Here is a 27,558-nt window from a genome sequence, read left to right on the forward strand (position 1 = left end):
ATTATATTAGTTCTCCTAGTTGGTTTCAACTGCAAGGGTCTTGTGGCCTAGCTCGGTCTTATCAATAAAAAAAAACTTTGATTTGTAACTTGATGTTTTACTTGTTTGTTTAAGCTGTTTTACTGTCAAATATATTTCATAACTAAAATAAATAATATTTTTTGACTCAATTGTACCAATTTATATTTTAAAAGGACGCTTTATTTTTCTTTTGTTTTAAAAATTATTTGTGAACAAAAATATAAGAATTAAACCAAAGCAAAGTCAGTTAATGTATTTGTGATAATCTAAACTTTATGTTTGTTTCAAAAACTTTGACAGTTTAAAATATATTTTATAAAAAAAAAATTAATATCAAGACAATTATTCCTATTTACATTATTATCGAGGTTTGACAAAAAGAAACCGAAATTGGTTGAATACTTTTCATAACAAAAAGACGAAGTTGTCATAATGGGAGCTAATGATAACAACTTGATGTGGGACAACATTGTACCAACAAAAAATGCCTCTGAGTAAGTAAGGATTTTTATTTTAAAAAACATGATTTTGTGTCCTATGTAGTAAAGTGCGAAAGATAAGTGAAGTACAAATCTTACAATACAAATTTGTTTCTATTCATTTCAAAATATCTAACATGTAAAAGCAAAACAAAGTGTAGGAATGTCAGATCTATTTATTATTATTAAGATCTAGTTGGACAGACTATGAATACACCTGTCAAAAAATAGATCTATCTCTTTTTAAACAATACAATTTGTCATATTAAAAAATGAAGAAAGAGAAACAAATAAAATGTTAGTTTCAGATTCTTGTTTTAAAACAATTGAGAGTTTTATTTAATTGAAGGTTTGTCCGCGATGCCACTTCCACTGAAAAAAAATGTGCAGTAAATTATTGCGTATAAAATTCGTTGGAATAAAAAAAAAAAAAACTCAATAACCAAATAAACTCCAGTTTAAGTTTATTTCTACGAATAAAAGTTGTTTTTTATATTGACATTTATTCTTCTGATAGTCTAAATTACGATTGAATCAAAAATATAAAAGTTTACTAACAAAAAAATGAAGACTGTACTTTTTTTCAGAATAATAAAAAAGCGATCTATTTCAACAGAAATTTTTCAATTTTTGTGCAACAAAATTTTTACCAAATTCAAAAAATATACTAAGTTTACATAACCACAAAATAATTAATATTTTGATGTCATGTTTCAGTAATTTTTGGTATTGAGAAACCAAAGACTACCAGAAAACCACAACAAAACTAAAAGTCCTTACAAAGCTACATATTTAATAAAGTTTTTATAGAAGTGAACTATTGTGTTCGAAGGTTTTAATTAGTAATAATGTTAGCAATTCATATTAATATCAGGACCATTAATAGCAACAGCGAATACAATAGGCCTGCTGGAATGTACCAGCGTCATTTCCAGTAAAAAAAATGCATTTATAAGTCACTTTTTTAAACTAATTATGAAACATTATTGAAAATAATACGATATATTTTCAATCCCTGATAGAAATAAAATGCAATGCTGGGTCGCACGAACTTGCTCTTAGAGTTCAAGTTGCTTAAAATTTTGAGACTTTTTATATAGAAATTTGGGAAATGAAGGTACTATGAACAAAAAACATAAAATTCGAAAAAAAAAAAAACAAATTAAAACAAAATCTGAAATCAAATTGCCCTCCAAAACAAGTATGCAGTTTTGATCGATATATTAAGATGCATTTTTAGAAAAAAAATTTTCAAAATCGTTAGAGCCGTTTTAAAAAAAACTAATTTTTTATAAATAATTTAAAAAAAAATGTTTTAAAATAAAATTGGTATGCCATTTTGTAGAAACCACCAACAAAATTTCAAAAAATTCAATGTCCCGTTTTCGAAAATTTGATTTAAAAAAAAAAAAAATTAATTTAAAAAATCTAAAAATTATTTTTGGAAATTTTATTTTTGGTTTATATTAAAATTATATAAATGCTTCTTCACAAATAGTTTCGTTGAAATCGAATATGAAGTTGCGGAGTAAATAGGATTTAAAAAAATAATAACGGTTCTATGGCAGGTACCGTTAATAATGATTTTCAAAAAAAAAAAAAAAATCATTAAAAGATAGACCTTGTCTTTTAACTTACATTCACCCAGAGAAAAAACGCATAGTAATTTTTAATCCGTTCTACATTGAATCAATGGTGAAAAATATATTCATTAATTTTCTAAAAAGTAGTCCTATGCTTAAGTTACAGTTTGTCACATAAATTTTTATAAGTGAGATGGCACAGTGGTAAAGCACAAGCTTGTCAACCCAGGTATAGCAGGTTCGATCCCCAGCGGATGCCAGTTTTACTTTTTTTATTTTTTTAATGTGTGAACAACTTTGATTTAATGTGTGAACAACTTTGATTTAAAGTGTGCTACTTTGATTCAATCATTTTCCACTTTAGGCTAAAAATGTAGTGATTTTCCATTGATTCAAAGTGGTTTAGATTGATTTTGCGTTGTTTTTTGGCTCAGTGTTTGAATTTTTTAAACAAAATTATTGGAGCCGTTTTCGAGCAATTCAAACTTTACTAAAATCGGTATAGACAAGTACCGTTATTTTTGGTCCAAAAAAGTTAATTCCAAAAACCCCAAAAACTGACAGACTGACAGACGGACTTCCGGGACCTACTTTTTTGTCATTCTCTATCATAGTAATGTCATGGAAAAATGTTATCTCAACTTTTTTTATTGTACGACTGCATAACTTGATATTTATGTAGTACCTATATTGCAAGTAAAAAATATTATTTAAGAAAATTTCATAACTGTTTAAAGAACTGCACTATTGTACTTTTCTTAAAATTGGCTACATAAATCATATAGATCAACTAGTTGAGATACCTTATACTACATTAGACGTTAAATCTGCCAGTTCCGATTTTTAGAAGGGTTTTTTATGGTTGAGGCCGAATGAACATCCTAAATTTAAGGAATTAACTGTAGAACGCAACATTGTCAAAAATGTTCAGTTCTTGGTAACTTTAGTCTGTAAGGAAGAGTTGTTGACTAAAAACGCCGATGACAGCCTTGAAGCTATTCAAATTTGGACCTCTAATTTAAGTATTAATTTGGCAAAGAATTAAAAAAAAATTAAAATATGAAAAAATAGCTTTTTATAAATAAAAAATCTTTAAAATTAAAAAAAAAAATGGTATGTTATTAAAAAAAAGTAATAACCTTCACATGATATAAAAGCTTAAAAAAAGATACAGAATGACAGAGATATAGAAATGGAGGACTCCTTTTTTACCGACTTCCAAAAAGGATTAGGTATTCGTCTGTATTTTTTGTTTGTTTGTTACCTCATAACTTTGGACTGAGTGAACCAATTTTGATCATTCTTTTTGTCCAGTTCTGACTAAAGAATGTATTAGAAAACCATAAAACCTAGTTTCGGTCCATGCAAGTCGGTTTTGTTTTTTTGATAAAAATGATAATTGAATTATCTGTTATCGTAATGCCATGTCTGATTGTGATCTCTTCCATTTTCCCATGGAATCCACAAAATTGTATGTTTGCAATGTAGCATCGTCAGCGCCCAATCGGTAACTCAAAGAACCTTATCATTTTGGGCAAATTGCATTCGGCAATATTTATTTGATATGGAATATTTGTAAGAGTTTATAACACAGAAATTAAAATTGGGAAAGTAGGCCAGAGCGTGTTGGGGCCTATCTACTTAAAAAAAAATATAAAACCCGTTTCGAATTTAGCAGCCTTTCTGCTAAACCGAAATCTAGTTTTGGTTGACAATAAGTAATAAGTCATCATAAGATGACTCCAGATTAAAAATCAAATAATGACTAAGCAAATTTTCAAAATCGTAATTTCAAAATAAAATGTTATTTAATTGTATATATTTTTGTACAGAAGGTAGGTATTTGCACGGAAATTATTTAATCAAATAAAATTAAAAAAAAAAACAAAATTATACATATAAGATTCATAATCAGCAAAGACAAAACATGTTCAAGATAAGAAAATAAAAAAAAAAAAATCGTAATCGATTAATGAATGAGCAATTTGTTTATTAGTTTTAATACATGTTTGTATATTATTTATTACATTTATTTTGTTTTGTTGACCTTTCAATATAATAAAACTTTCACTTTAAACTTGAATCGAAACAAAGGCGGAAAGAAAGGACATTAAACAAGATTTTAATTGGAATTTCATTTTCCTTTGAAATTCATTTTCAATACAAGTAGATTGAGATATACCTATTGAATTTATAGATTCAAATATTTTTTTCATTTAACACGAGCATTTTTCGAGGTTAAAGTGGGTGTTTATTTGTTTTTAACAATTCTTAATCATTTAAAGAAAACAACGACTATCAAGGGTTAAGAGTTGTTACAATCGTAATCGATTTATTTTTTTTGCGGCACAAAAGTGCATGATTGAACTTGTAGACTTGTTGATTGTTTTGATTGTATAAAAAAATGCATTCGGATTATTTTAAACGAAAGTTTTTGAGTTTTACAAATCTACAGTTCAATTAATGACCTTAAAGATAGTTTCACATGAAAACTACAATAAGTAATTTTTTACGTTATTCCCATTCATTCATGTAATATTCAGTCATTAATGCGATAATTCCTTGAGTGTACAATAGTTGGCAACAAGTTTGGGACCTATGCAAATTTTAGTAATTTTTCACTAATTCTGTAACTTGAACTCTCAAAACACAATTTAATATAATTTTTTCTTTAGGTATGCAAATTACGATAACTGTATTATGAGACCACTTTTTTTTCAATATTTGGTGTTTTTTTCTTTTTCTGAAAAGCTGCCCGAAAGAATCGGGAACTCTGGACTACATGATTGAGTTGTAGCTCCGAGCTTTTAATGCTCCAGCCATTCCTCGCTAAGCTTTTCCACTAGTTGTATAGGGTTTTCTTCAGATTTTCACTCAAGAATGTATCAAAAGCGTAATTTGTGAAACTCATCCCCGGAAAAGTTACCAGACTTGTTTAATACGAGTACTTAAATTTTTCTTAATAAAAACGGTTACTGTTAGTTCAAGCAATATTAAAATAAGAAAAAAAAAAAAAAATATGTACAATACAATAAAAAAAAATTTACCCTCATGAAACAAAGAAAAAAGTTTTATTTTGGAATGAAAATGAAAGATCAAGAGAGTCTGTACAATATCATTAAATAATCATTATTAGGTATGACACATGTTTTTAAGTTGTTTTTGATCCTGAATATAGACTTACAATAATAATCTTTTATATCAAAAAACAAAACCGACTTCCATGGATCAAAAACGAACGAAATTGAAATGGGACCACATTGCAGCCACCAGCTTTCCAATACAAAAAGAATTATCAAAATTGGTTCACTCGGTACAAAGTTATGAGGTAACAAACATAAAAAAAAAACAGGTGAATTGAATACCTCCTCCTTTTTGGCAGTAATTAGTGAAAACGTTTCGTTTGTTATAAACTGAAAGGATGTTTTTTTGTTTTGAAAAAAAAAAAAAAAAATATGAAATTCAGAATAACTACCGACAAAATTGACAAAAATGGTACCTACCCCAAAAAGTCAATGGTATGAATGGTAAATTTTTTTTTCATAATAAAGTGGTTTTTTGGTTACAAAAAAAAAAAAAAAAATGGTCCTTGATCTCAAGTTAAATTTAGGAATCTGAGGATACTTCCAATTTTTGGTGCCTAATAAAACTTAAATTCACCCGACTAAGTTCTAAATCTTCCCTCCAAAAAACAGCTTTTCATCTAAAATAATATGACCTCCTCAGGTTCTGGGATTTCAATTGAATTCGATTTTTAAAACTGATTCTAAGCATACTACTTCTTATGTTTCCATCACTCCAAAAAATACCCTTTCACCCAAAAGCTCATCTGGTTCCCATAAGAAAAGAGAAAAACAGTTATACTTAAGATCCTATAGACATATTATATGTGCCACACGAATCATTGGCTTTTTTGGACTTTAGACCAGTGCCAATACGTTTTGAAAATAAAAAAAATTATTAGCAGCATATGGATGGTGGGAAAATTTAGGATAAATGGTATATGAAAGGGGAAAAATAAATTGCCCACAAACAAATTGGGGAAGGGGGGTGGGTAGGTGAAAAAGTGGGGTGGGTGTCAAAAATCGTGGTTTTTTTACGATTTCTGAAAAAGTAGAAAAAAGTGAAATGCAAAAGTTGTAGATAATATAAATGTCTACAACTTTTACTTAAACTATTTTTTTTTATGTAACCTCAAAAATATTGAAAACAAATGTAAAAATACGATTTTTTTATTTTGTACTTTAATGTTTTACCATTTTTGTAAAAGATAAAAATAAAAAATCAAAAAATCGTGTTTTTGCATTTTTTTTCAATATTTTTGAGGTTATTCCTATAAAAAAATGGTTTGAGTAAAATTTGTAGACATTTATATTATCTACAACTTTTGCATTTAACTTTTTTCGATAGGAGGTCTACTTTTGACAGAAATCGTAAAAAACCACGATTTTTGACACACACCCCACTTTTTCGCCCACCCGTCCCCTTTCCCCCAATTTGTTTGTGGGAAATTTATTTTTCCCCTTTCATATACCATTTATCCTAAATTTTCCCACCATCCTTATGCTAGTAATTTGTTCAAATTTTGAAAACCGGATTGGCACTGGTCTACTTAGCCTAGGGACACACATGGGATTTTGGTCGCGCGATTATTCAGTCGGTAAAATGGATCACAAGGATTTCAATGCCTGTGAACACACATGCTTCCTACCTACGATTAAAAATTTAAAAATAATTGTCTTCAGTGTCATTGAAATCGTTGTTATCTATTTTGCGACTGAATAATCGCGCGACCAAAATCGCATGTGTGTGCCCCTACACAAGCTTTATACCTGATTCACCATATTATAACAGATTTTACTCTCTCCTCGAAAGAAAACAGAGAATGTCTAGTGGGTCCTTAGTTCCTTATTCAATTTATTAATAAATCGATTTTAATCCACCCATGTTTTTGAAAATGTTAATTTAGTAATTAAATTACACCAATTTTATTGGTTTAATGGTTAATTTCAACGAAATTCACAAACACAATACAAAAATCAAAACTTTGAGCTGAGTCTATTTCACTATCAATTTTTCTATCTCTAGGATTCGCATACTAACACAAGAACCTTATAATTCAATTGAATTCGACTCAGTTCATGTTTTCATTTTATGAAAACATAAAACAGCATTTATCTCAAAATGTATAAATATACCTACGTGAATTTGAGTTAACACGTCTTTATGGCACTTATCTAAAAACGTCATAAAATCAACAACACAACACGTGCTTGGGCACGCGTATTTTGTAAATCCGTGTGTACCATGTGCAATTGTAATACATTTCGAATTACTATTCCCTTGTAATTGGGTAGTAATTAAACTACAATGGAATTACCAGTAGTGTAATTGAAATGTTATCAATTCTCTCGGCTTGACAGATTTACTTTAATGGGTCACTTTGGTGTATACGCAACATAATAGACTTTTTTGAGTTGTGCTCAGTCTTTCAAAATTTTATGAGTAAGGTGAATGAATTGCAAGGTCAGACTAATAGGATTCCTAAAAAAAATCGAACTCGAGATAACAATTAGACATGACATTAAAATGATGGAAAATACCAAAAAAATGGGTCTGACTGTCCGTCTTTCTGTCTGCCGTTTTGTATGTACCTGGAGCCACCGATTTTCTTCAAACTTGGAAGTAAAGAGTTTTTATTAATTTCCTAGAGGAGAAATTGAAATTTTATATTTAGGACCAAAACTAACGGTATCTATCATATAACGGAAATAGGAAAGTAATTTTTTTCGAAAACGACTCTTACGATTTTGATTAAAATTTTTCTGCATATTATTACAGATAAGAGCCAACTTTTGAAATAAAAAAACATTTTCGTTAACGACATAGCTAATTTCAACCAAAATTCTTTTACGAACATTTTTTTTTTTAAACCACATTTTTGGATTTTTAAAAAATATTTCAAACATTTTTTCTGAAAAATATTTTTTTTGTTGAAAAGGGGTTGATGAATTTTATGAAAGTTGAATAATATTTTCTTACCAACTGTTTTTTTTTAAATTTTTTATACATATATAAGATTTATTGCAAAATTTTCAAAAACCATTTTAAAAAATATTTCAATTTTTTTTTTTTTAAATCAATTTTTGAAAACGGGTTGATATAAAATTTTTAAAAACCACATTTAAAAAAAATATTTTCTTATCTTGTAAAATTTTTGAAAATTTTAATATGTATATAAAATTTATTAAAAAATTTTCAAAAACCACATTAAAAAAAAAAATGTTTCAATTTTTTTTTTTTCAAAAATAAATTTTTCGAAAACAGGTTTATGATTTTATCAAAATTGGGTTTTTATGTGTTAATTTAAAAAAAAAATGTCATACCAATTTTATCTTTTTAATAAAATTTTTTAACAATGGCCAAATTTTATTTGATAAAGTTTTTATAAATAAAAAAAAAAAAATGTAGGTATAACAAACGATTTTCAATTTTTTTTTCTAAAAATTCTTTTTCTACAAGAAAAAGAATTCAAATGCTTTTGTGTAAAACATAATTTAAAATGGTGTTTAATTGATTATAAAAACAGATATTATTTGTGTGGCATGAAATTCCTTAAAAAAATCAAATTATAAATTTTTTCTAATTTTGTTCGATAAAAATTTAACATTAGAGCTACTCTTACTTTTAGAGCAAGTACGTATGCCCAGTCGTGTATTTTATATTTTTTCATGGTAAAATCATGTTTCATCATTGTTAACTCAAGTTCGAATTTTTACAAATCCTATACTTGCCAAAACTATCGTATTTGATTGAAAATCTACATAAATGATCTGCTTGAGCGTGGGCACAAGCCAAAATCAAAACGATGACGTTTCGCATAGATACCTGAAATCTTATGAATAAATCAATTTGATTGTTTTGTTTCCTTAGTAACTTTGTCTTGTTTATGCTCTTAGATGATTATGGAAATCAAAAAATTAACATAAATATAGCTTATTAATATCATAGCAGCGATTTGCTTAAATCTATTTTTGGAATAGCGAACTTGTGTGGTTTTTGGAAGTGTGAAATGTGCTTGTGAAGCTATGCTCTTCATCTGAAAAGCTAACTCTAAAAAATTTTGGAGTATTTATTAAAGCTGATTAATGGATGGGTCAATGAATTCTTGGAATAATATGATTCTGCTTCCGAATTGTGTTTATAGAAATGAATTTTGTGAAATTTTGCTAAAGCAATTAATTAACATATGTTATGGGGATTACAGAATGATGTGTCAGCATTAGCACACGTCATAATTTGAATATCATACGAAATTCGATCGAATTTATTGATAAATTTTAAGAATCGAATGAGAGCCAAAAACTATATTGTTATTATGCACAATGATGAAATTCTGTGCCGCAACTATTTGGCACGCGAGTGTTTGGAATTTCCAAGCTTCAATTTAAATTGATTGTAAGTGAATTGGCTTGGAGTTAACCCGTAGGGTTAATCCACATGAGTTATAAAAAGTTATGAAGGTGATTTGTGTGTTTTAATAGTAGATTGATATACCTATCAATTTTTGAGGCAACAACTGCACTGTTTAAACAAAATTTAAAATGAATTATTTGATGTTTAATAGAAAAATATTTTGAAATGTTAAGTTAATTGTTTTTGCCGTATGTAATAAGGGAATTGAAAAAATTATTTGCTGCTTACAGTAATCCGAGATCACATTTTATAAATGAAATTTTTGTCACTAATTTTGTAAAAAAAAAATGAAAAAAAAAATAATATAAAAAAAATGATACTTTTGTAGGATTTTTCAACTCTTCGCTATAGGCAATACCCCTGGCACAATAATCATTGCACTAAAGAGTACTACAACATAAAATTAAGTTCGATTAATTCACAAAATGACACTACTTTTATCAACGTGGACATTCTGTTATCCAATTGTAAAAAGTTTAAAGTTTTTTTATTTTACAAAGTTTTGACACGGCAAATGAATGACGTCATAAGGTCAAATATTTGTTAAAAGTCTAACTGGCATTTTCTTCCGGAACTTCTAAATTTTTATCATCTTTTAAACTGGTTAAGAAATTAAAGATTTCTAAGAATAATATGAGTTTTCTTCTGAATTTTGTGTATAGTAAATAGTCATCACCCCTAAAGAATTTTTGATATGGCACGATCATAAAATCAACATACTTTATGGTAACAAATTAACTGGATTTATAACTCATTAACTATTAATCATACATTTTAATCGATCATGTTTTTAATAATTTTATGTATATTTAGAATTAGTAAAATTAAATTTATAAAGCATGAGACGCCAAGTAAATTTTTTTTGTATTTAGTTTTCAAATTTGAAAAAAAACATAAAGAAAATACATACATTTGAAACCCTTTTTATAAATACATATGTATTTAAAAATTTTATTAAAAAATTAGAAAAGAAAATACACTAGAACAAAAAATTAAGGGAACAAAAAAAAAAAATCGTTATTTTTTTTAGTGATTTTCGATAGGCTGTATCTCAGTGAAAAATGATCCCATCCATCACGACAAAATAAAAAGCAGTTGAAAGCTCTATTCTTTTAATTTTAGGATTAAATGTTAAAATATTTTCTTTCTAACTTTAAAATAGAAAATCGTCGAAACTGTTAAAAAGTAAAATTTTTACAATTTTTGTTTGTTTTTACTTTTCTCTTAAGAAAGTGGAAAAATTTTTTTTGATAAATGATTATTATTTTTAGAAAGGCTATTTATTAAGCTTTAAGATTCATTTTGTTTCAAACTTCTACGATTTTTTTTGAACTGCAATATCAGTCATCAAACCAAAAACCATACTTTTGACTTTGACTATCAATATCTCAACAACGGATCACTGTACAGAATATTCAAGGACACATTTAAAAACTTCATTCAATTCTCTACAATTAAGTTTGCTTTGTTAAACAAATTGTTTTCTTATTTTTTAGATTAATTTAGAAAAGCTATTAAAATAGGCATTTTTACGGTTTTTTAGAAAATTTACTAATATTTAATTTCCACGAGTGATAAGATTAAACTGAGGCTTAATTATTGAAGCTTAACATACCTGAAATTAATATGCGAATTTTCAGACTTATTCATCAAGCAGTTTTTCTGTTGCGAGGGTTTGAATTTTTGAGATGAAATAAAAAAAAAAATAAAAATTAGGAAAAATATCCAAAAATGGTATAAAAAGCTTTTTTTCAAAATTTAACTTTTTTTTTTTAAGTGCTAAATAAATATTTTTTTTTTTTCAAAACTTTTGTTTTCAAATTTTAATATCAGTAAAATATCAACGCTCGCTATTGTTTATGTAACAGGCACCGTGAATTTCAGCCCTTACAAAAATGTTCCCTCTAGGGAATCATAGAAGGAAAGATAAATACCAAAACTTTTATTAAAACAGCAAGTAGTTGTTTACCACTTATTTTATTTCTAAAAACCCATAAAACTCCTTACTCAGTCCAACGTAAAAGAGTTGAGTAAAAAATTTCCCACTACTCATGCGGTTTAACCCCGAGAATTTTGGTTGATAAATCTTAACCCAACAACTCATCTAATACCTTAATAGGAAAGAAGTGAATCAGTTTGCATTGCAAATAAGTAAATAAAGTATAACAGGCTTCAAATTTATATTCTTAAATCTTTTTTTCATTTTTTCACAGATTTGAAAAATATAAACAAAACAAAAATACTTGGCGTCTCAAGCTCAATTATTTTATTACTTCCGAAAATCTATAAAAATTATAAAAACATGATCGATTAAAATTTGTGATTATAATTGAGTTATGAAGCGTGTCACTTTGTAAACATAAAATTATGTTAATTTATATGATCGTGCCATATCAAAAATTCCTAAAGGTTGATGCCTATACACAAAATTCGGAAGAAGACTCATAATATTCTTAGAAATCTCTAATCTACTAACCAGTTTAAGTGACAATAAAGAATTAGATATAAGTTATTCTTCCGGAAGAAGATCTCAGTTACTTGCTAGACAAGTATTTGACGTCATTCAACTGAAAAAAAAAAAAAAACAAATCGTAATCAAGATGTTTGGCACTCATTCGTTACTCCCCTCTCTATGACAATTTTGTGCTTCCAAAATCAACAACCTTAAAATATACACAAAAAATACTATAGATACGGACGCGGATGACAAGTCTCATTTAAATTCATTCATAAAATCGAAGGTATTTTCGGCTTTGAAAACCAATGAGTAATCGAATTTTTGGATTTTGATGGACTCTCTTAAACTGATGATAGTTTAACACTCAAACATGACAAGACGTGTCTTCATAGGTTAAGTGTGAAGTTTAGATAATACTATTTGAGTTTCTATTTTTTTTTTTTAGAAAAAAAAAACTCAAAGATATTGCTTAATTATAATAGGTATTCTCTGAGATAAACGATATCAATTGGAACAGAAAACTATATTTATATTTAGGGTGTTTTCTCTTACAAATAAAAACAAACATTTAGATTTATTAAAAAAAAACAAACCGAAAAAATTTACCTTCGTTTTTAAATTTCCTTCATATTAGTTCAATAAATAATAAAATAAGAAACTACTATTTTTCATGTGAGAGTTCAGCTCAGTTCAATGCACTTCAGCTGAATCAATAATTCAGTTTGTAAGCTTAAATTTTAACTGAAAGTTGGGTTAGCTCTGCACTGACCTGATATTTTTGAGCTTCTTGTACCTTTGTCATTTTTAAATTTTGTTTTATTTTTTGGAGATGTGCAATGTGCATGTATAAGTTCCATGACCCCCCATCATTTAAAAATCCTATGCCAATGGCCTTAAGTGGTTGCAAATTATCTAAAATCTCCAAAGTTTAAAATAGAATGGTCACTGTGGCGTATGTGTAATATTTTTTTTTTTTTAATTTTGTCTGTGGAAGAAAAAGTTTCTTATTATTTTCTTATAATAAATCTATTGCGGACCATTAGTGAGCATTAATTATAATAAAAGGTCAGTCGGATTTAATATGCAATTTGGGGCATTTTAGGTTTCAAGATCAGAGCCACATTGATAGAAGTTGATTCAAATCGTTAAATAAAAAAAAATATGTAGTATTTTAGATCCAAAACTAGTTTAGTCAATGTAGTCCAGTAATTTTAGGTTTTATCTGCGGAAAAATTCCTACTGGGCTGAATTTTGGTATACAGCTTAATGACGGCTTTGTTATCAAGATGTGAAAAATCGACATTGATATCGTGTCCGCGTTAAGAGTTATAGGGGTCAAAAGGTCACAAAAACTGGTTTTTCACGATTTTCAGCAAAATGGTAAGTCTTATCAAAAAATTTTCAATGCAAGAATTGTAGACCAGATTATTATACATAAAAAGTGTCATGACACTTTTTTTCCTAAGACCCACCGTTTCTTAGGTATAACGATTCAAAAAGTTGAAGTTTAGTTGTAATCGTCATAATCCTATTCCTGAAAAAAAAACTCCTAACTGAAAAGTTCCTGAAATTTCATTATTTTTTTAGCTTGAATTTCGTTCCTCAACTGTTAAGAATATGGGGAAACAAAAAAAAAATGGAAATTTTCGCCATTTTTCCGATTGGGGCCCTTCTCCCGAAACCATTTCCCTGGGAATTTTTGTTTAGAATATGTCTGAAAATATACAGGGTGTGCAATAGAGAATGGACAACCCTAAAACGGCTTATAGCTACACTTATGATTGTTCTAAAAACAGATAGAAAAAAGTTCTATCGCAACCAGTTCATAAAATATGGACTTTTTTTCGTTCAGTGTATTTTAAATTTTATCATCTTATGTTTTCGTTCACTACAACCACGAATGAATGAATTTTATTTATTTCTTTTTTTTTATAATTTTCTACAATAATTGTATGAGTACATAAACGCTTTAAAAACTGCAAAGCTATTGCACATTTTCGTAAAAAAAAATTTTGAAATCTGTTTTTTGATGCAAAATGTAAAAAAAGTATTTTATGAAAAATTTTAAACACCTGTGGTATAAAATAAATCTATAGAAACCTAGGTGGCCATCTTTCTTAAAAATATTCTCCTTATACCAGAATATTTTTAAGAAAGTTGGCCACCTAGGTTTCTACAGATTAATTTTATACCACAGGTGTTTAAAATTTTTCATAAAATACTTTTTTTACATTTTGCATCAAAAAACAGATTTCAAATTTTTTTTTTACGAAAATGTGCAATAGCTTTGCAGTTTTTAAAGCGTTTATGTACTCATACAATTATTGTAGAAAATTATAAAAAAAAAGAAATAAATAAAATTCATTCATTCGTGGTTGTAGTGAACGAAAACATAAGATGATAAAATTTAAAATACACTGAACGAAAAAAAGTCCATATTTTATGAACTGGTTGCGATAGAACTTTTTTCTATCTGTTTTTAGAACAATCATAAGTGTAGCTATAAGCCGTTTTAGGGTTGTCCATTCTCTATTGCACACCCTGTATATTTTCAGACATATTCTAAACAAAAATTCCCAGGGAAATGGTTTCGGGAGAAGGGCCCCAATCGGAAAAATGGCGAAAATTTCCATTTTTTTTTTGTTTCCCCATATTCTTAGCAGTTGAGGAACGAAATTCAAGCTAAAAAAATAATGAAATTTCAGGAACTTTTCAGTTAGGAGTTTTTTTTTCAGGAATAGGATTATGACGATTACAACTAAACTTCAACTTTTTGAATCGTTATACCTAAGAAACGGTGGGTCTTAGGAATAAAAGTGTCATGACACTTTTTATGTATAATAATCTGGTCTACAATTCTTGCATTGAAATTTTTTTGATAAGACTTACCATTTTGCTGAAAATCGTGAAAAACCAGTTTTTGTGACCTTTTGACCCCTATAACTCTTAACGCGGACACGATATCAATGTCGATTTTTCACATCTTGATAACAAAGCCGTCATTAAGCTGTATACCAAAATTCAGCCCAGTAGGAATTTTTCCGCAGATTGGGCTTAAAAATGACTAAAATGACTGGGCTAATGAGGAGTGAAATACAAGGGATCTGACAAAAGTTGTGACGTCAGCTAGGTTTGAATGCAGTATTGAAGAGGGGATTCATCCGGCATTATTCTCAATATCTCGGAAACGCCAGCCGTACAGAAGATTTTCAAAGAAAATATAATTATCTTTCTTTCTCTAGTACGTCATTTACCTCTAGGAGTTATACTTTCAGAGTAACGGTACCGCAAATAGTGCATTTTTTGGTTTTTTAAATATTTTAAACAACTCTTTGAGTTAAGTAATAAATAAAATTGAAAATGAGATACTGTGTGTTTCTGTAACTTTGAAAGTATAACAAGTATAACTCCTAGAAAAAAATGACCAAACAATACGCATGAACCCCTCTTCAATTCTGCATTCAAACTTAGCTGACGTCACAACTTTTTTTCGGATTTTTCCCCATTTACTGAACAAAACTAGTAACGAGTCACTATATAGCATACACGTATTTTATTTTAGTCAAATCTTCAACACTCGTCATTTCTACCCTAACTTGTTAAACTCAGACGACAGCAAAATAATTTTTTTACTATTTGCCCAATTCTTTTGTCCACCTCTTTCATTAATAATTTTTCTCACTTAGACTCTTGTAACTTAATGTTATTACTTTCCATTATTGGTCTTTTGTATGTTTCTGAACTACGTGCCCTTCCATGGGAAGATAGATTCAACTTACCCCCATACCATGACCGTCTGAATCTAATTGAATTGCAACCCTTAGTCCAGCGTCGCCAAATAGCCGACATACTCTTTGTCCATCAATTGCTTACAGGAAACATTGACTCATCTTCTCTTCTATGTGAAATCAACCTAAACACAAATCCCCGAAGTCTCCGCTCTCCACCCTTATTTTACCTTTCCCGTCATCGAACCAATTATGGCCACTTTGAACCTATGTCCAGAATGTTAAGGCACTCGAACGAAGCAATGCCCTCCTTTGACTTCCATTTAAGTAAATCGTCACTTAGAAAAAATCTCCGGAATATCCTGCTGCACTAATCATTCCCATCTTATGCCCCCGATATGAACACCTCCGTCCAAATCCCCTTATTTTTTAAGCCTGGTGTTTAATGTTTAAGTCTTTGGTTTTTGTTTTGTTTTTGTTGTTTCCCATAAAACAACATTAAGGTGGGCCTTAGGGCCCGGTCTTAATACAATAAAAACAACACAAAACAAGAAGAACCAAAAAAAAAAAAAAAAAAAAAAAAATGTAAAATTAGTCTAAGGTAGTTTAAGTTAGTTTTTAATTAGTTTTAAGTCATAGCTTGTACTAAGCTTAAATAAAAAATAAATAAATAAATAAAAAAGACAAACAAACTTAACAGGGGGTCCATTAAATAAATTTCAAAATTTTACACATTCTTATTTTATTTAAGCTTTAATCTACTTCAAGCCAGATATGATCTTCTTATGTCTTTGATTTCTCATTGATCGTTAAATAAATTCGAAATTTCTTAAAGCGTTCTTATGTTTTTTAATTGGCGCCCGAGCAGGGATGTCTTTACCTTTTTAGTTTTAGTGCCTTTTTTGATTTATTACTTCATACCTTAAATGATGATCAGTATTTTTTTTAAACTGAAATACTAATTGCATAAAAATTCAAAATTAAATCTGCAAACTTATATTAATTTAAAACTTAACACACTGTTGACACCAATAATTAGATCCTATATTAAACTTTTCCTTAAGGTATTTAACATATTAAACAAAAATTGCAATATCATCTTCAGAAAAAGTATGTGTCATTCTTATAGATAAATCGCTTATAATATTACCCTCTTTTACACAATATCGTAAATACGATCTAACTTAATACGTCCAATATAGTTCGATATAACTAAGTTTTTTTTTCTCTTTATCTTTTATATTTTCTCTTTTAAAACAAGCTACTTTATTATATTGAAAGAATAACAAACAACAAACAAAAAAAATAACAACAAAACTCCCACAACTGAAGTTCAAACATCTACAAACCGTATCGATCTACCTGGTAGAAGCACCTGTTGAACCAAGAGAAAGAGAGACACTCTGTGTGATAACTTAGTGGCTTAGTCAGACAAAATTTACTATCTAGATACATTATTATTTTATTTTTATTTTGTTTTGAAAAAAATCTCTTTTATATTCTTTCTGTCTCTCTTTCTAAAATGTCGCTCTTTTAAAGTCTACCTACGACACTACGACGACGGAGTTGGCTTCTTTCATTCATAATTTGCAAAATTTGAATTGGTAAGCTCTTGCCCCCGGCAAGCCCCCACAAATTCAACAATATACATCCAATACCTACCACCTTTACGCTGCTAGCTTGGCTGGCTGGCTGGCTGGCTGTCGAGGTGGTAATTTCTTGTCTTGATTTTTTCTGCATTTATATTGGTGTTAAATGGGCTGTCAAATGTATTTGATTGCGAATCGTTCGTCCGGTGCGCGTGGTACTCTGTCTTTTGCTCTCTGTTTTGTCTTAATCCTAGTACTAAGTGATATTTAATTTTTTTTTGTTGGCAATATATTAAATTTGAAGAAGAAGAAAAAAAACCATCAAACAGTGATTCAAAATATTGTTCAAAACAAATAAGATGAATTTATATCGAAAATAATCATCGGTTATTAACAAAAAAAAAAAAAAATAAATAAAAATATTATTATTATTATACCAACTCCAAGTTACTGACTGACTTTGTGTCCCTTTTCACTCATGCTGTCACAATATTCTTCTTCAACTTCTTCTAAAGCGTGCGTATGGTTTACCATTTCCGTTTTTGGCTGACGGTCGTTTGACTTCCGTTTCATCGGTGCAAGCTACAATGTGTGTTGTTGATTTCCGTTGAATGAAATTAATCATCTTTTTGGATCTAAACGTTTATTTAAATCTTGTATTTAATTTAATTGTGATGCCAACAAATTTTTATTAACAAAAACAAAAAACATAATTGAACTTGTACGATTTGTCATTAGAAATACTATCTAATTCAACAAGTCTCATTTTCAAAGGAAAACATAAAAATAGATACTTTGCTCAATAAGTGTGCCACAAAGTTTAGTTATAAACCACCGCTAACGTGTCGTGCCGCCCAACGAGGGTTGTTCCCAAATTACCCCTTACTATAACTATACTAATACACAGTTTAAGAACGCAGTCGCGTGTGTATCTAACTTGAAGTGTTCTCAATTTGTAGTATCTACTATAAATACACTCTCATTGTACATTTTTTTTGTTTATTTGTATAGTTGAGTAAAAACCCCACTTTATATGGTGTCGGCATACACTACACTAAACTACACTACAATACACACTGTTAAATGGCTATTCAACTAATAACAGCAATTATTTAAGTGTAAGCCTTCGCTTTATAAATATAAACAATCATCTTTCCCCACAAGATGAACCAAATCAATTCTTGAGGCAAGAGTAAAAAGACGTTGTAAAGCTGTGACAGTAGCACAGTCCCATCATTCATCTCGTAGCTTTCCAACAAAAAGGATTGAATCCTTTCAAGTGCTTAAATAATTTAAAAAAAAAAGAAATTAAATAAAAATTTCTTAAGTTTAATTATTTATTATTTTTAAACAAAAAAAAAAAAAAAAATAGTTTAAGTGAAAAAAAATATATATTTTTTTAAAAAATTGACTGTGCCAGTTAAATCTGTGATAAAAAAAAGTTCATATTCGTTTTTTTTTTGTGTGTAAATTTTAATACAAAAAAATAAAATCAAAAATGCATCCATCAAACTTGCCACATGCTGCAAAAGTAACAGTAGAAGAACATACTTCAACAAATCATCATCATCATCCGAGCGGAATGTTGGATCGCGATCAACGAACAGCATTCCGAATCGAAAAATCCAACATGAATTCTTCTGTCCCTTTGAGTGAATCAATTCGTCATACAAAAAACAACAGCAACCAGCCATCATCCATCCATTTCAACTACTACCACCAGAATCAACACCAACAAAGTTTTAACCGCCACCAAATAAAGGACAATAACCACCAAACCGATATGTGCCTGTCAGCGACGACGAAACATTTCCGAAAATCCGACTTCAATCGGTCACGGACAAGTGAGTTTTGTGTTTTTTTTTTGGATTATTTTTGTTGACTTGGTCAAGATTTGTTGTTGATAAACATGAGAATAGAGCGAGTTTTGGATTGGCTGGATATGGGAAGTTATGAGCTTACGTGTTATTTTGTTAGAATTATGTTTAAAGCTTTGTGTAATAAGTTTCAAATTGTATTGGATTTGGAAATTTGCTTTTCAAAATTCTGCTAGCTATTCAAGTTTTCAAATAAAAAGCTATAAAGAATAAAAAATAAATAAATATTAGGGCCAAAATACTATTTAGTGCCTAAAAAAATGTCCCTTTCGCCTGTATTTTTTTTTTAAATTTTTTTTTATGTTTGTTACCTCATAACTTTATACTGAGTGAACCAATTTTGATAATTCTTTTTGTATTGGAAAACTGGTGGCTGTAATTTCGTTCAGTTATAGCCATAGGAACTATTAGAAAAACCATAAAACATAGTATTGATCCATGGAAGTCGATTATGTTTTTTGATATAAAAGATTATTTGAATTTCATTTTTCTTGAAGAAAAAGTACAAATTACTAGAAAAATTATATTTAGTTATAAAATTAACATTATTTACTTTAACAAGTTTGAAACCCAAATTTGGATCGAATTGTTTACAAATCACGGTAACATTGTGGTTTATCTTGGTAACGCAGTGGTATTTAAAATTTTAAAGATGATTTTTTGTAATAACTATTAAGAATATTTAATTGAAATTAATTTTTCTGTGACTTAATTTCCTAGGGGAATTACGTTTTTCATATAGTGTCAAATAGGAATATCAGAATAATTTTATGATTTTACAAATAAAACTGAAATTTGCAGTAAAGTAACGCAGTGTCCAAAGGGACAACTTTTTAGGCACTAAATAGTATTTTTGCCCATTAAGTATTTTAAATACAAAAAATTAAAAATCATTTTTGTTCTTGAAGCTTCTAATCATGCAGTAAAAATTTCAAAAATACAATAATTATGAATTTTCTATAAAACGTGAAGTAAGTTAAGAGATTTTCAATAATATATAAGACATCAGTTAATAAGTTCTTGCATGTAAAAGTCAATAAGCTAACCATTAACTTTTTTAAGGTTTACGTTCTATATTTTCTTCAAAATCAGAAATATTTATGTTTGCTTCCAACAGTTTAGTTAAGAACCAATTTTTCAATAGCCAGAAAAACCCCAATTAAGTCTTATTCCTTGGAATAAAAGTATTTTGTATATTGACATTTTTATTCTTCTGATAGAGCTTAAACAAATTTTAACAATTCCGTTTTATGCGATTGCTTTTGGCGAAATACATTTGTATTGAGAAATCATAAGCAACAAAAAGTTATTTTTGTCGTCTCTCAAGTCGAAATTTAATAGAAATTTACTTCAGGATTTCTTCAGTTCTTATTCATACACTGAGGGAAAAAACAACTTAAAATCAACGAAAACCACGTTGATTCAACTATTTTTTCGGAATCAATTTGTGTTGAAGACGAAAATTTTAAAATCTAAGTAGAATATCGTTAGTGTAAAGTGGTTTGCCGTTGTTTCAACTTTGAAAAAAACATCAATTTATTTATTGACAGCCGCTGGGGATCGAACCTACAACTACCTCACTGTTGGATAGCTGAAATCCAACAAAAATAAAACAAATTCTCACGTTGTTTCAATTTCAATTTAAAGATGTTTGATGCTAGTTTTTAAAACATTAAATCAACGTTGAACATATTACATTTTACGTTGCTTTTTTTTCCCTCAGTGTAAATTAAACTTTAAGTAAGTGCATGAGTTTCCTGCAAGCTGTAACTAGCTCAAGAGGATAACAACTATGAATTTCACCCTTAGAGCTTAAACTAATAAATATAATTTATAACTTTGAGTTATTCTACAGATCTTTTAAATATTTAAAAAAATCATAGGTAAATTTATTTTAAAGCAATAAAAAAAAAATTGCATTTTAATTACGTTAAAATTGAATTTTTCTGTCGAAAGAAAGTCAGAAATAATAACCATTTTTATCAAAAAAAAAAAAAAAAAAAAAAATAAAACCGATTTCTAAGGATCGAAACTTGGGTTTATTGGTTTTCTCATGGTTTCATTTGTCAGAATTTGACAAAATGGAACCACACTGCAGGCACCAGCTTTCGCATACAAACCGATTTATAAAAATTGGTTCACCAAGTCCAAAGTTATAAGGTAACATACATACAAACTTATTGATAACCTTTTCCTTTGTGAGGGTCGGTTAAAAAACAAGAAACAATTGTTTTGGTCTAAAAAACTATAGTATTTTTTTTTTTATCACAAGAAGTCTTTTTTTTAGAAATACTTAACTCATTAATTTTAAGTGAATCGACCAATTGTTAGGGCTGTTGAAAACAATTTTTTTCGAAATATTAATTACGAAAATATATTTTTTGATTGTTGGTTCTAACTCGAATCTTTTTGCGAATTGGTGGATTTCGACAAATTTTTAATAGGTACTAAAAATTCTTATAAATTTAAATACTACTGCAAACCTAAATTACTATTTGTAAAAAATTACACTGTGCAAGTTTTTACAAAAAAATTTTGAGACTTGTGCGCTGTTGACTGTTTCCTCCTATTTCGGACCTGAGAAATCGACTGGCATCATTAGTTTTTCGATTTATCGGTACGACTTCGAACAAAATATTTTTCGGAAGTTGTTTTTCAAAAATTTTAAGCATTTGTCTTGTTTATATTGCTATTTCTTCTGCTCAAACGTTATTTACTACCAGTATGAAGACAATTAAACAATTTTGAGCAATTTATTTAACAATTTAGCAATTTTGTTGTTGAAAAAATTCAAGAAATTTTGATTTTTTTTTGCATTGTTATCGTTTTATTATGTTTTAGTGGAGTAACTAAAGCGAATTACAGATCTAATGTTGATAATTTTTGTTCTTAAACGTTGGTAATGAAAAATACTTAGCCTCTATGGGTTAAAAATTGCCGGTGTTGCTGTTTTGTTTTTAAACTAAAAATAAATTTTTTTTCAAAACTTTGTCTTTTTGAATTTCATAAATAACATTAAAAGAAAATTTTTAAGGCTCAAATTTTGAATTAAGCCATTTCGTTATTTGATAGTTTGTCCAATGATATTTTTTAATATAATTTTTAAATCTACCTAGCTTAATTTCCCAAAAAAACATTGCTAATTTTATCCTTTTAGTTCTTATAAAAAACAAGAGTGATACATTCTTGATGTTACATTTTATCCATTTTATCTAAAAAAGTACATATTATTTATGTATTGCGAACATGAGTTTTCTATCAGCTAAAAATGTTTGCTATGAATTTATCATTTACAAAAAATACAATTGTGTCAGTTTCAAAAAAAATTGCATTCGTTTGAATTTATCTAAATCTTGTCTCAAACTCAATTAAAATTCCCCTTCTATACTATGATGATGACACATAACTTTGTGAAATTTTTTTATCAGAAAAACTCTGGCGAAATAATAACTGGAATGACTTAAGAATATGATTACCATAATATTAAAAAAAAAATAAAAAAAAGAATACAAAACAGAAATCATAATAAATGTAAACATATTCAGTTCAAGGTTATTTGTTTAAGCGCCGGCCGGTATAGCGCCGGATGCTAAGCTTTGTGCCCAAAACAAAATGACGTCAAAAATTATATTTAAAAAAATTGACCTTTGTATTTTTGATTATACGAGTAAAATTTATGTGATATGCAAATTTTAAAGCAAATTAAAAAACAAAAGCCCAAAATAATGACGTCAAAAATTTATATTTTTGATTTTAATAATTGTCTGATCCAAATTTCAGAGCAAAATTTGGAATGAGTAATTGTTAGTCTACTTGTTTCACTTATGTTGTAGAAATTAATTTATTATATTCTCAAAAGACCAAACTCTGTAATAAAATTCCACTACAATGTATCTTTATTCTTTATACAACCTACTTTTACCTTTGGGGAGAAATTTTTAAAAATTTCCACTAACCATAACTTTAGCTTTGGCTTTGGCCTGAATCCCATCAGCATCATTCTCTAACTTAAACATCAACTATTTATATACCACACACACATGATTCGTATATCATTTAAACCAGGATATTATCACGATTAGGGATCAACATCTTATAGATAGTTTTGTATCTAAATTATGACGACTATGTTGACTACAAAGTCCCGCTTTACCATTGATGTTGGGCTGATGCGTTTGTGCACATTCAAGTCTATACAAAAAAAAAAAAAAAAACAGAAACATTTTACTTAGCGCACTTCAATTATGTTGTGTGTACCCGGCTTTAACAACTGGCTTGACTGAAAAAAAAAAAAAAAATATCTGTAATGCCATGAACTTGAATTTTTTTTTTTGTTTAGTTTTTGTTCGAGACTTAGTATAGATTCATACTGCAACTATACTCGTACTATATCTCATTTCAACATCATGGTGGTCTGTTTAAAAAATTCTTCACATATCGTTGCTGCTGAGTAAAGTTGTAGTTCATGAATGAAAAATTAAGTTTTTTTTTTTTTGTTTGTAGTTGGTTGACCAACACACTGAATGAACAGACGACGTCTGCCGACATCGGCTACAATCGCACAAAATTTTCAATGTTAAAAATTTAGGTATTTCAAAGATACAAGATACAAGAATTGCTCAAGTTAAACTATTTGCCAGTTTTGTGCAAGAAAAAAAAAAAAAAAAGTTTCCGTATATTTTATGGATGGATACAAGTATATGGGTGTGTTTGTGTGTTGGCTTAAAGTGCACCAATTTAAAGTGCGATGTGTACCTACTTATGTAATTAAGTCTCTTGACCAAGCTTAGTTGGTGGGCATCTTTTTATGTTATTTTTTTTGTCTTCCAACCCAACCCTGAGACTGAGAGAGGAATATTGAAGAATTTTACTTGCTCTTTAAAGAGGTTTTGAAGCTTGAAGTTTATCTTGTTTTATTATAGTCAAACATAATTAATGATTTTCAAACTGGTTCAACATTGGAAAAATTGAGTCTATACCATGTGTGTCTAATATAGGGACTTCCTTGAGAAAGTATTAATTTTAAAAATTTTCGAAATCAATGCGGAAGGAAACAATAAAAATAACTGGTGTTTAGATATCATAATTTTTTAAATTCCAGTATGCCATGAATGTGGGTATGGATAACAAAACAAATTTGAAAGTTAATCATAGAAAATTGCAATTTCAACACACAAGAAGAAGTCATTACCCAGTGTAATTGTAAAAATAAAAATTATCATAATACATTTTTAAAGTTTTTGCTTTAATAATTTCACGATTTTTCGTTATTTCAAAATTATTAATAATAATTATAATTATTATTAAAACATTAACTTAACAAATTTTTTGTATTTTTTTTTTCAGAATTCTGCGTGACATTTCATCTTATTGCCTGGATCGTATTATTTACAATTAATTTCACACAGTCAAAAGCTATGCCAGTGCCTGATGATTGTGTGGGCATAAAAAATCAAACATTTTACAATAATGCACAGACGGAACTTTCAATTGACTACCTTGACAGTAATTTGCGTCTTTATGTAAGTATTTTGTGGTATTCACACTTAGAAAATATAAAATACAATCTAACATAATTGACATAAAATGTCAGGCTCAATTTAAATTCATTATTAAATATCATATTTTTTTTTTTCTTACAGAAATTGGCCATAAATGCACCTGACACACTATTTCAAGAATGGGATCATAAGATTCGAAAACTTAGTACCATAGATGTTAAAGCTTTATTTAACGACGATGCACCAGTTATAGAAGTGGTAAGCTAAAAAAAGAATCTTATTTAAAACAATTACTAACTTTTATTTTTTTTCTTCTTTGCAGTTTAAAAAAACTCTAAATAATATTACGGAAGAATTATTTGCTATCACAAAGGCAATAAATTACATTATCCTCATGCATAATAATACAAATTCAATGCAACAAACAAAACATTATCACAATCTTTCAACAGAAATTAATGGAAATGTCACTCTATACTTTAAAAACATTTTCGGATATGTTCGTTTAAATATCGATCATATTGGAGATGCATCAAGGATATTGAATTTGAAATTATTCAATCCAGATGTAAATGAAATTGGATATGAGTATGCAAAGAGTGATTTGCGAGTGTTGGAAGTAACCACTTTGGGACAATTTAATGAAATTCTTCAATATATGAAAGCATTTTTCGATTATATAGATGAAGCTGTTTGCCCAGATCCCCAGTAAGAAAATTAATAGTTAAATTGTATTATGAGCTAGAGGTATTAATGTTCCTTGACTGATTTTGTATATAGAAAGAAAAAAAAAAAAAAAAAAAACAAAAAATTATATTTTTATATTTCTTACAAAATGTTTTACAATAAAAATAAAATATAACTACCATAATTTTTGTAATTAACAAAAAATTAAAATGCTTAAGTATTTAATTTATTATTTAATCTGTGCCAAAGTATCATATAATGACATTTTTTTTTTCATATAAAAAAACAAAATTACCAGTGACAATATGTTTTTTTATTCATTTTATATCTTTTTAATACAACAAATACAAATATAGATAGATAAATTATTTTTTAAGAAAAATTGTAGATTATTGCATATATATTTATTTATTTAATTTTTAAATAGATTTTAAGGAATTTCTGTTCAAAAGGTGTTAAATTTTAATTAATTCTAACCAATTTGAATATGATAAATTGAATATTTTGTAATACAAAAAATATTACAAAATATTTAAGTGTTATTAGTGAATTTGGTTGGAATTATTTCAATTTTTAACACCGTGATCTTTAATAAAGACATTAACCTATGAGACAATTATATACTTAATTTAACTGAAACATGATTTTATATACAAAAACCCTAGATATAGATAAAATTTTTATAAATAGTCTTATTTATTATTTAAAATTAAGAAGAAAACCTTAAGACAAATCCAATTTAATTATGCAAGCTATAGTTTTTAGTACTTATTTATTTTTTATATTTATTATTTATTAATTTAAATGTTACTTAAACAAATCTTGAAAAAGATAATAAACTAAACAAAACAAAAAAAAAAAACACACTTTCTTATTTTACTCTTTTTGTGTCTGCTGTATTATTGGAATTTATTTCTTTAATTTTTCTTTCAAATAGTTAATTATATTAAATAAATAATTAATCAAAAATATAATTAATAATAGTTAAAGCTGAGAATTTTATTTTTCAGAAGTTTATACTTTAAAAGCTTTTATACTGTACGTTCTTACAGTTTTTACAGTTCATTTGAAAGTTTATTTAGACTTGTAGACTATTTACACAATAAACCTGGTTAATAGTTGATTTACCAAAAGTAACATTATGGAGTGAAAACTTGCTTACTTGATCCTCTCTGCAGCTTATTTCTTTTTTGTAGATCGTGTGTTTTGATAAGATGAGCTTAAAGTCACCAGATCTCAATTTTTTTTTTTTTTTTCTGGAGTGCAACTTCGGTGAGTGTGACTTATTATTGAGTTGCTCTAGTGAAAAACAAAATATTTTAAAACAAAAAATTCGAACGCAAATAATGTGTTAATATTTAAAATTAACTTTTGGAAATACTGAGCAGTTTTTCTGTATTCAACCCGGCTTTATAAGTTATACAGTAAAAGTATTCTTATTTCGAATAATTTTTCAAGTTCTAATGCTTTTAATTAAGAACACTACCTTGTTTTGCATTATTTTGAAACTTTTTAACTAATTTAAATTGGCTGCTACATATTATCAGCCACCTGATATTTTTTGAGACAAACAATTTTGAACTATCGTGAAAAAAAGTTACTCATACGCCATACACATTTTTTTAAATTGCAAGTTATTGAGTTTTTACTGTCTCATTCTTCTGCAGAACCAAAGCTTGTTCTTTTAAGACAAATTAATTATTAAATTTTCTCATATTAGGTAGTAAAATTGCAATATAATAATAAATGCAGGGATGGAAAAGCTGCAAGGAGGAAGAGCAAATGTACCTATATTTTTTGTTTAAAATATTTTTCTGCCTTAATGTTATCTCGAGTTCTTTTGTTTACGAATCTTATTTAATAGTACCTATAACGCAAGTAAAATACTACACTCATTGCGATCATTCCAATGATATAGGTCGGTATGAAATATTTTTAAATATGAAATACAAGCCATATAAAAGTGCCAATACTCAATACTTTAATATCTTCCGATTTTGTTATTTGCTTGTATAAAAGAAACATACTTAAATGCTTACGAACTTTAATTTTTTTTTAACTTTAAAATTTTAACAATCAAATGATGCTTGAAGTTTTGTTTGCTATATTCAAGAAAAAATAAATTTTTCTAAAAAAATGAATTTAAACAGATAAATACA

At 27.9% G+C, this 27,558-nt stretch overlaps 1 protein-coding gene across 1 annotated transcript; it reads left to right on the forward strand.

The window, feature by feature from the left end:
* On the forward strand, positions 1 to 26,147 carry LOC129909048 (uncharacterized). The gene is made up of 4 exons (XM_055985995.1): positions 1 to 515; positions 24,558 to 24,733; positions 24,854 to 24,970; positions 25,035 to 26,147. The coding sequence occupies exons 1-4, from the start codon at positions 506 to 508 to the stop codon at positions 25,422 to 25,424; spliced, it is 693 nt and encodes a 230-aa protein (XP_055841970.1). The 5' UTR covers positions 1 to 505; the 3' UTR covers positions 25,425 to 26,147.
* Positions 26,148 to 27,558: the final 1,411 nt, after the last annotated feature.

The sequence above is a fragment of the Episyrphus balteatus genome, chromosome 2, assembly GCF_945859705.1.
Source record: "Episyrphus balteatus chromosome 2, idEpiBalt1.1, whole genome shotgun sequence".
Classification (NCBI taxonomy): Eukaryota; Metazoa; Arthropoda; class Insecta; order Diptera; family Syrphidae; genus Episyrphus; species Episyrphus balteatus.